Consider the following 10,490-nt stretch of genomic DNA (forward strand, 5'->3'; position numbering starts at 1 on the left):
ATTCTCATTCTGGATCTGAACTTGAATCAGAACGGTTTTGGGGGAGGTTCTGTTTTGGGGAGTTGAACTCCTGTGAAATTCAAAGGGGAGCAGATCTGACATTCCAGCTTTGACCCATCTCTGCTCTGAGAATATAAGAATAATGAAAGTACTGAGGAAAAATTTCCACAAACCTCTTTGCTGGAATCTAGAAAATGTGGATGAGGAAAAGGAACTTTTTTCAGGTGGCGTGCAGAAAACAAATCTTGATTCATTCATGTACAGAGGAGAGCTTCATTATGGCTGGTAGTACTATGAGGTGCTATTTGGCATTTTCTCATCTCTCAGAGGATGAAAAGTTGGCTGTGTGTATTTAAAAAAAAAAACAAAAAAAAAAAAACACACATCTGTAAACCACCTAAAACTTCTCCCATCAATTCTTTCTTTTCCTCAATCAGTCCGAACCAAGCAATAATCAGAACTCGTATACAAGAACCACCTCTAATTTTCTGAAATCGAGTCTGAAGTGCCCTAATCCTGCTAACACTAAATCCTGAAACCTGCTGTCCTGCCAGAGCCAAGTCAAAATCACCTAGCAGCACAAAGAAACTGCAGAACCTCTCTTCCTTCCATCCTGCAGAAACTGAATAGGAAAAATACCACTCACCATTTCAGTTAGCTGTGGATGGGTCAAAATCTTACATGCATGTGGGCCCAGCTGGGATCTTTCATCAAGTCAAAACTGCCTCCAGCCCATAGGAATCAGGTTTAAAATACCATTTTAACGGCTGGAGCCTGCTAATCTGTGCACTAATGAAATTACTCTCACAGTCGTGAACTGCAGCTGTCAAGTCAGAAACTACCTCTCAGGTGCTGAAAATTCAGCTTGCCACAGGGAATGTGAATAAGGCTACTACTGTTAAATATCAAGGCAGGAAAAAAACATGGCTAGCGGGTTCATCTCTAAGGACACGGTATCTTCCAACTTGGAGTTGGTTGGTTGAGTAGTAATGTTCTGCTGATGGCCCATCTCTCATTACAGGGTCCTGCAGTGTCCTGGACCATGCCAGTGACTTCAGCTGTATGCTTTCAGAAACATAATTGACAATCAAGTAGTAATGAGGGCAGCAACTTTAGCTACTAAATAAGTCAGTTTAAAACTCAAGACTCTCTAAGCGGGGGTCAGTTCTATGAAATAATGTGAGAAGAAACTAGAAGTGGTTTAAAACGCTGATACAGTATTTTATTGAATGTCATTTTCTTGATTTTTGTCTTCTTCTAGAATACCTTCTGGTTTGGTTTGGGAGGCTGTTCAATATTTTTAATTCCTGCAATAATTTGTGCTGTAAAACTATCTAAATACTATCGTAGAATGGATACAGAGGATGTGTATGATGAGTAAGTATATAATCTTAAATAGGCTAAAAAGAAAGTGGACACACATACTTTCCTGCATAACACAGTATTTTACATGAAATATATGGTGCATCGTTTAAACCTTCACTATTGGCAAAATGAGTACCACAGTATCTTCTGAAAGAGTACAGGTATGGGCCCTGATCCGTCAATATGTGCCACATAGGTGGACTTCCATATCGTACATTGATTCAGTGGGGCTCTGTAAGGTGTAGAAGGGTCTGCCTATGAGACGCTCTTTGCAGGTTCAGGGCTTTAGAACTTCTTACACCTTTATTTAAAAATATTCCCAATTTCAGGTAGATCTTCTTTGCTCAATTATAGCATTAAGATAACTTGTACCTGCTTTGTAGTTTCCTTGTGTTAATTCTTTCCTTTTTTTGCCCAATATCCTGATTATCCCTAACCAGTCTTTCCTTTTCACTTGCAGTTCCTCTGTCTCAGGGACTTGGCATTTTACTTTATGATAACTGTTTTTACTTATTTTCATTTTGACTATTTTTTCCTATTTATTTTAGCTGTTGTTCAGTAAACTTGTGCACTTCGTTTTTTCAGATCATTTTATTTCACACTGTTCAATTTACATTGTACATTCACAAATGAATAGAGCAGCAGCAAGACATGTACTGCTAAGACAAATGTTCACTTGCTAGTATGTTTTTTAAGTTGATTGCTTCTCCTCTTTTTATATTTTTTAGTGTTGAAACTATACCCATGAAAAAGTAAGATACTTTTACTGATATTTGTTAAAATTATTTTACTAAGGAGTGAGGGTTTATATTTAGAAAGTTTTTTAAAAGAATTACAACTGTCTTTTGGTTTAATTACATTTTATAATGTTAGGGTACAACTGAACACAGATATCTCCATTAAATAATTGAAAATTGGAGCATGCTAAAATAAGACTTCATAGAAGTATTTGATATTGTACAGTATCAGTATAGTTGAAAATTAAAGAATATTGTCTACTGAACACACCCAATTTATTTTTACATACAATACCATCATCCATTTACGTATCTTTGTAGCCATTTTGTACATATTGCATCTTATAGTTAACATAGTCTTTTTTGGTGTATTTATTTTGTTACAGTATGGAAAATGGTAATAATGGTTATCATAAAGAGCATTTATATGGTATACACAATCCTGTTATGACAAGGTAAACCAAGTCTGAAACTGCATGCCTTCACGTTTCCTTGCTTAGTGTACTATGCTAATTAGCTATCCAATTTTCTGCATGTTTTAAAGTGAATAGTGTGGAAGCAGAGAGTTATTCTCCGACAATAGTTTAATTTTCTATTTGCTTTTTGCATGGTTGCTCACTATAACAAGTGCTGTATGTTTAATTTTTTTGAATATGCCTACATAACCATAGATATTGTAATAGTATCCAGTCATTTAACTATGGAATTTTGTAAGCTTAAAAGCCACATAATTCCATATTACTTTTCTGATATGGTGGCCCTAAAATGGTAAAGTTATTAAAGTACTCTGTATAGAAATTAAAAGGCTGTGGGGTGCATGTTCACTTTTTCCTGGGTTTTTTTTTTTTCTTCATGCTTATATAAAGGTCTGTAGGACCAATTATAAATTGATACCTAATAATAGCCACTTTGACTGTAACATGGGGCATTAATAGATTATTCCTTTTTAAATTCTAGTTTGGTTTTTAGAATTTTTTTCATGTGAATGCATAGAAGTAGGCTACATAGAACAAGCAGGACTAGAGATTTAAAAGAGAGAAAACAAAAAAATCTTTTATTTTATAAAAGCAATGAGTAGCTACAGTAACCTCTCAAATTAACGTAATGTTTAATTGCTCCAACCTGTGCCTTTGGTGCAGCTATTTAAACATCTGAAAAAAGGCAAAGTTTGCTATGTGCAGGCTGCAAATGGGCCAGGGGGATGGAAGGGGTAGAGGGGAAGATGGATGTTACTGCACCTCTGAAATTAGTCTAATCTTTTATATGGCCAAATAGTTAAGTCACAAGTCTGGGAGACAGGAGTTGCGGGGTCTTCTCCTGTCTCTGCGGCTCACTTGCTATGAGACACTGGCAAATCACTTAACCTCAGTGCCTTGGATTCCCATTCCATAAACCTGGGATGATGCGATCCACCTCACTGGACTGTAGTGAGATTTCAGTAGGCTTTGTAACATACTTCTGAGTTCCTTGAATGAGAAGCTATATAAATAATTGACAAAGATAAGGAATAGTGAGCCACATAACTTTTTTTATATAGAACACATTCTTATTGAATGTTTGGTAGAGAATTAATTTTTATTGCTCACTGGGTCATGGATGGGGTGTTCTATGTTGATGGGGCTTGAAGTTGACATTTTTGACAGCCCTCAGGGCTGTATCAGTTGAGTAAAAGTCTATTTTGCATTGATTATTTTATTAACCAAGTAGCTTCCCTATGCTTCCTTTAGGAGGAAGTATTTCATAACAGTGGTATTGGTTAGGGTGACCAGATAGCAACTGTGAAAAATCAGGATGGGGTGGGGGCTAATAGGCGCCTATATAAGGAAAAAGTCCCAAAAAATGGGACTGTCCCGATAAAAACGGGACATCTGGTCACCCTAGTATTAGTGGTGTTATAATGTTCATTATTTTGGCCTAGCCTATATCACACTGTGGGCTTTTGGGACTCCTCAAATTAATCTATAAGGTATTTGACTCCAGAGTCAACTCCACTGGCACATCGGAGAACTTCCACATTAAAGACTTTTTTTGATATTTTCGATAAGAGGGAACCAATAATCGTCCAGACTTTAGAGTCACTTTCTGATCTTTGGACTTTTTTAATATTGATTTTTTCAACGTTCTTGAGCTGTATGGCACATTATTTGTGTGGTATTTCAAAAAAAATTTATAAGGAAATCCTTGTTCAATGACTGAATGTACAAGATATTTGGAAATAAGCCAAAAATCATTAACATAAAAAATACTCTGTTAAATGAAAGCACACTAGCTTTCCACATGGACACAAACATATTAAGGACTAGATTCTGATTTCAGTTGTCCTACTGTCAGTGAACTTTCTCTGGATTGCCCTTCTCCCTGTCCCCTCCCCCCCATAACTAACATTAGAATTTACTCTAAACTGCTGCTTCTTTTTGATTATTTCATATCTGAGACAGAGTTTGGAAAAACTGGATCAGGGCTACCACAATCCAGGGATACCACTCCAGTAGATTCTTGTTTTCTGTTCTTAACTGCACCGTTTTCATGTTTTCTGCTACCCTACTTTTTCTCGGTTCCTACAGGTCTTTTTAGTTGGCTGTAAGTATTTGTAGCATCTTTTGAGTGAGATTGTTAGTAGTGAAACCATATCCTTTTAAAGTGACAGGAATAGGAAGCCTCCCGTTTTGCACCTGCAGTGTTATGGATGCAAGTAATTGCAGGTTGCAGTTGCATTTAGAAATCTACCTGATTATTTTCCCCCGATCAGGTAGGTAGAAAAAATCAATATTAAAAAAGTCCAAAGATCAGAAAGTGACTCTAAAGTCTGGACGATTATTGGTTCCCTCTTATCGAAAATATCAAAAAAAGTCTTTAATGTGGAAAATCAAATGCATTTATAGTTATTTGTGAGAGCAAAATGGGAGGTTGGGTTAAGACCTTTTCTAACTCAGGTCTATGGTGTTTGATTATCTGAGCATTTCCTTCCACCCTAAAACAAGTCTTAAAAATAAATAAATTAAACCCATTTTCTCTAATTAAAAACTTCAATAACTGGCAAGAAGACTCAGGACTTATTTATATAGCACTAATAGGTTTCAGACCTAGGGATAACTGGTCACACTATTGACAGCTGACAGTGCCACGCACTGTAGTTATGAAGTCAGGTTATTCAGTTCTTTTGTTAGCAACAGAAAAATATATTTCTGTGTTCTCTTTAGCTCTGTGGAACAGTGGTAGCCAATACTGGAAACATCAGGGGTAAGTAAGGAACTTTTAAAATTTATTTCAGCACATCCTCCCATTTTAAAATCTGCTTCTTAAAATGTAAAAGAACAAAGGCTTGTACACTTATAATAGCATGATTGTTGGTAAGGTAAAGAAGTTTATCTGTTGACACACCCGTGAATTTCACATGAAGACCATGTATTTATAGTGTTCTATCTAAATTGTATTGCTACCTTAATCAATTTTTTACTGATTCTTTTTCTTGTGATCTATTTTCAGCCTATAGAAATGAGCCTCAAGATTCTTCTACAAGAAACATGAAATTCTTCCAACCACACTGGGATCTGAATTCACCATCCAAATCCCATGCCACTTGTTCTATGTGGCTTGTACAGTAAATCAGTCTTGAATCAAGAAAACAGTGTTTAATGTTATGCCATTAACTATTGTACAAAATACCAGAGCACTTCCTCTTGTTCACTACTGTTTGAGACTTGAACTAAAGTGGTTTCTGTTTTTTACTTTTTTACACTGGGGTTTCTATTTCACATCACAGTACGTATATTAATGTGGCTTACACAGATTTTGCTTAAAGTTTACTGCCCTACCATGATTACTCAAGTTCTTACCTTACCGTTTTGTTGGGAATGTGTTAAATACAGTATATACACATTTGCATAAAGAATACATTTTGTATACAGAGTCTTTTGTATATACATTTTTCTTAAAGCTTAAAAGTGTGTTAGCTAAATTTTTGATATTGTATAATGTACTTCACAGAGGAATTTATCAGCATGTTCAGTGTTGACTTTTGGTGCTCTTGGACGACCACTTTGGACTGAACTTTAAATGTACAGGATATGCAGTATCTCCTGTCTCTGAAAAATTAATTCAGTTGAAGGTTTTTCTCCCTCTTTTTGAGTTACTTAAAAATCATCATGTATTAAATATTAGGTCTAAAAGGGTATTTGCAGAGAGACTCATTTAAAATTACAACTTTTGTGTATGTGGCAGGGTATGGAGCTCCCTGGAGTTTGAGTGATGCTCTAATTAGACCATGAGAGATGTCATAAAGTTGGTAATTTTTAGAATACTTCATCTCCAGACCAAGTTCCTAATAAATGTCAGTGGTTCTCTAAACAGGCAGTGATTATATTTTTGCTAACTAATTTTTAAATTAAACTTTCTACACAGGAATTTGAACACTTTTAGAAGGTTGTTTTACATCACTGTAGTTTAGTGTATTGCCTTGAATTTAGACATGGCAGTTGTGCTCCTGGATTATATGACATTGTAAATCCACTTAAAGGACTGTAAAGGTCTACACTACAAAAATAAAGCACAGGGGATGAGAAAGATGGAAGAATTGGGTATCTTGAACTGAACAGCAAACTGATTATATACCAATATTAACTATGTTTCCAGAAAAGGTCATTTGGCTTAAAATTACGATAATTCCAAAAACCTTTGAAAACATAAAACAAAACTGAACAGCAATACCAGTTTTATGTGGAATAACGTAAGTTTTTCACTCTTTGGTCAGAAATGGAAATGTTTCGATGTGACAATATGTAGCATATGTGTGTGTGTGTGTGTGTATATATATATATATATGTTCAGAATTGTAGAATTTAAAAAGTTTATTTTTAATTTGAGAAAATTTTCCCAATCCATTTAAATAAACAAAAACTTGGTTAAGTAATCTCTATTTGATTCATAAATGACTATTTTATTTCATTTTAAGTGTGTTTGAGAAGTGTAGGAGACACACTGGGTTAAGATATGGGCTAAGATCACATTGGAAAATGGGTTTTGTCCTCCTTACAAAAACTGATGTACTGTTGGACTTCATTGACAATATTGGCTCCAAGCAAGATGAGAAATCCAGAAATAGAATGAGAGGTATTGGATTACATTGATAAACCTGTGTGGGGAAGCTCATAAACCCCCTGGCCACACTGGGTATGTCTACACAGCAAAGAAAAACCCACTGCTGGCCCTGCCAGCTGACTTGGGCTGCAGGGCTGTTTCATTGCCGTGTAAACTTCTGGGCTCAGGCTGAAGCCCGGGCTCTGGGATCCTGTGTGGTGGGAGGGTCCCAAAACTCGGTCTCCAGCCTGAATCGACACAGTAATGAAGCAGCCCAAGACCTGTGAGCCCAAGTCGGCTGGCACGGGCCAGTCATGGGTTTTTCTTTGCTGTGTAGGCATACCCAGTGTGTCCTAAACTCTTTCCTTAGTTAAGGAATGTGCTGTTGATTTTCCACAGTATTCCATGTTTCCAGTATTGGCACAATAAAATATAAAAGCCACATGCATGCCAGTGCACATCCACAAAAAACATAAGGGTACCACAAATCCATTTTTATTAATTGAATAATTTTTAATCTTCTGGACAAAACCTCATAGGTTTGATTTGGCCGTCCTTCTTGTGACTACTTCCATGTGGTCAGACAATATCTGGCATAAAGACAGCTATAAAATAGCGGGAGAGTGGAAAATATCTGTTAAAATCAAAGGTGATGTGTGAATTTTGGGTAGGAATGTGCTTTTAAGTTATACAACTATCGTGCTCTATTTAGCTGCAAGATGCATCTTGTTACCTTCTTGGGAGTTCACAGGTTATTTGACATTCCCTTGAGCTATAAATTATAGGCATATGCTTACACTAGGGTGGTTTATTTAAAAAAAAAAATACAGGCCACCTTGAGAGAGAGAGAGTTCTTTGTGCACGAAACCTTTAAATTGTGAGCAGACAGTTGCTTGTTTCTTTTGCTTTTTTGGACTGAGTTGCTTCAGGATTTTAGTCTGTGTTTCACCATGAAGACTGTCATCCTTCTTCTAATGATGGTCTGTTGCATGGGAGGATTGGGACAGAAACAGACACAAAAGAAAAGGAGCAATGGTGAAGAAATCCATTTTCAGACTAAAGTCAAAGACGCTTGCACAATGAACATGAGTGGTGATGGGGAAATGAAACTCAGAATTGAATGCAAAAACCAAGGAAAGTCTTACTGGTGTGAATATACTGGCAAACCATCAATTTGTCGTCCTTTCAATAACAACCCAAAGGTTTATTGGAACCAGATTTCCCTTGAACTTAGAAAACTCCCAAACGCTTGCCAGTCCACCCTAGTGTTGAAGCCCAGCATGTGCCAAAAGGCTCCTACAGATGCTCACATGAAGCAAGTAGCTTCCAGCATGAAGCCAAACCAGAGTCCTAGCCAGCAAGCAGATGCAGCCAATCACGGGAAATCAATCCAGAAACCCTCAGCTTCTCTAAAGCAAGTTAAAGAAACCCAGGCAGGGAAAAGCTCTGCCAAAAAAGCAGGGAGACCTAAACCATCTACACTACCTCTTGTAAAACCAACACAGCGTGGACAAGGGTCTGAAAATGATACTGAAGTAATGAAGTTGGCACGAGAGCACTGCTGGGAATCACTGCACACTTTCTGCTCCTACATCATCAGCATCTTTAAAGGTTAAGAATTGCTTCAGGTAAAGCTCCCTCTTCAATAATATACAGCCATAACAGAATCTCTTCAAGTCGTTTTTTTTTTTTTATTAAGCTCAGGGCTCTTTAAAGGATATAGATAGCGGTAGTATATTGTGTAATTAATTCAGAAACTATCAGATAGGAAGAATTTGTTCACCTTGAAGATTTAAACTCGTTGACTGTTAAGTGATTTAAGGCCTAATCCCATGAGGTTTTGAACAGCATAATCTACCATTTGAAGTCAATAGGAGTCAGGGGACCCTAGTACCCCTCAAGATTGGGCCTTTAGTAAGAATTAAAACAGAGTGCCTGCTATCTTAGTTAATAATAAATAGTACTATTTTCCGAATTACTTTCCAGTATACTTCTGTGTGTGATACAATTCTTAACCCAGAAGCTCATCAATTCCACTTGTATAAACTGGATTTATTTTTCCCCCAAAATGCATGCTGCTTTGATTAAAAAATTATGCCATCTGATTAGTTTAAATGTATTGCATGCATCTAAAAGCACAATTTAGAGAAAGACATTCAAATTCTGAGAACACAAGGTTGTTAACCAAAACTACTCGTTAATATTTAATTAACTTTTAAACTATTTTATAGAGTTTAGAAAAGTTACTTAATTTACATACATAAACCAAAACAGACAATTCTTTGAATATTTCTCATGGAAATGAGAGGTGATTAAATGCTAAATCTTTGCTGCTATAGTTTGGGCGTAAAGACAAAGCCGTCACAGAAGTAGTCGGAGTTGTACCACTTACATTTTACCTTGGAGACTACCAACAGCTGGCTACAAAACCTGACAGACTTTCCACAGGAATGGAAATATGTACAGCCGGAGACAGAAAGTTAGTTAATTTTAGGTGTGCTTAGACTGCTGAAGATCCCAACTGTGCTTAATAAGGCAAATTGCTAAATGACTAATTTTTATTTTCTTTTTTTTATTTTGCAGAGCAAATTTCTTACAGCTGAAGAGTTCCCTACTGGAGTTTCTGTTTAATACTCTTTTAGACTAAGTTTCAAAATGGGACCATAGCTATAAATCTTGTAGTTACTTTTTTTCCTTTGCACTTCTAAAATTAAACCATTTTAACAAGTTTTCAAGGCAATCACCAAAGATGCATGAAATTGGAATGACTGTACTGAAATTAAGAAATTATTCTAGATAAATTCTTTGATTCTTTTAGGTATAGATATAATATATAGGAACATGACTGCATTTAATCTGAGATGCCAGGTTAACCTGGTTTTAAAGTGCTGTACTTTGCTACATTTTACTATTTGTGCAACTTTATTTTAATGAGCATTTATAGAGAGATGAAAGCTGTAAATAATGCTCCAGTTTATGCAACCAATAAAAGAATGATTTTTGAAAATATCCTTGTGTTTTGCTGCAATCTGTGTCTAAACAGTGATTTACATAATGTCAATGCCAGTGTCTGAGGACTGGGTTAGATATCTGGGGAGGAGGAAACCACAGATCTCAGAATGAGGTGGCAAGTGCTTGCCCATGCTATGATGCTGAGAAACTTCAGTTGCAAAAACTGAATGGAAAAATTAAAGTATAAATATAGTCCAAAATAGAATATAAAACGGAGGCAGCCCACAGAATGATGCTTTTTTTATTATTCATTGCTATTATGAACATGTAATGAATAATCTTCACTTGTTCCTGACTCCA

At 36.2% G+C, this 10,490-nt stretch overlaps 2 protein-coding genes across 11 annotated transcripts in view; both read left to right on the forward strand.

The window, feature by feature from the left end:
* Nucleotides 1-6,926, forward strand: part of PROM1 (prominin 1) — an 84,303-nt gene extending 77,377 nt beyond the window's left edge. For 6 of the 10 annotated variants that reach the window (XM_034772186.1, XM_034772189.1, XM_034772188.1 and 3 more), the window contains 5 exons: nt 1,262-1,377; nt 2,094-2,117; nt 2,489-2,557; nt 5,303-5,342; nt 5,589-6,926. In XM_034772186.1, coding sequence (XP_034628077.1) covers nt 1,262-1,377; nt 2,094-2,117; nt 2,489-2,557; nt 5,303-5,321 — 228 coding nt within the window. In that variant the 3' untranslated portion in view covers nt 5,322-5,342; nt 5,589-6,926. The other 4 variants (XM_034772194.1, XM_034772195.1, XM_034772196.1 and 1 more) reach the window with 2 other exon arrangements.
* Nucleotides 6,927-7,445: 519 nt separating this feature from the next.
* On the forward strand, nt 7,446-10,152 carry FGFBP2 (fibroblast growth factor binding protein 2). The gene has a single exon (XM_034772286.1). It carries the CDS (start codon nt 8,129-8,131, stop codon nt 8,792-8,794), a length of 666 nt encoding a protein of 221 aa, XP_034628177.1. The 5' UTR covers nt 7,446-8,128; the 3' UTR covers nt 8,795-10,152.
* The last annotated feature ends 338 nt before the right edge of the window (nt 10,153-10,490 follow it).

Source organism: Trachemys scripta, chromosome 5 (genome assembly GCF_013100865.1).
Source record: "Trachemys scripta elegans isolate TJP31775 chromosome 5, CAS_Tse_1.0, whole genome shotgun sequence".
NCBI classification, from domain to species: domain Eukaryota; kingdom Metazoa; phylum Chordata; order Testudines; family Emydidae; genus Trachemys; species Trachemys scripta.

Bases quoted from the DNA above. Each gene is read 5' to 3' on its own strand.
- FGFBP2 (XM_034772286.1), top strand. From the start codon at position 8,129: ATGAAGACTGTCATCCTTCTTCTAATGATGGTCTGTTGCATGGGAGGA.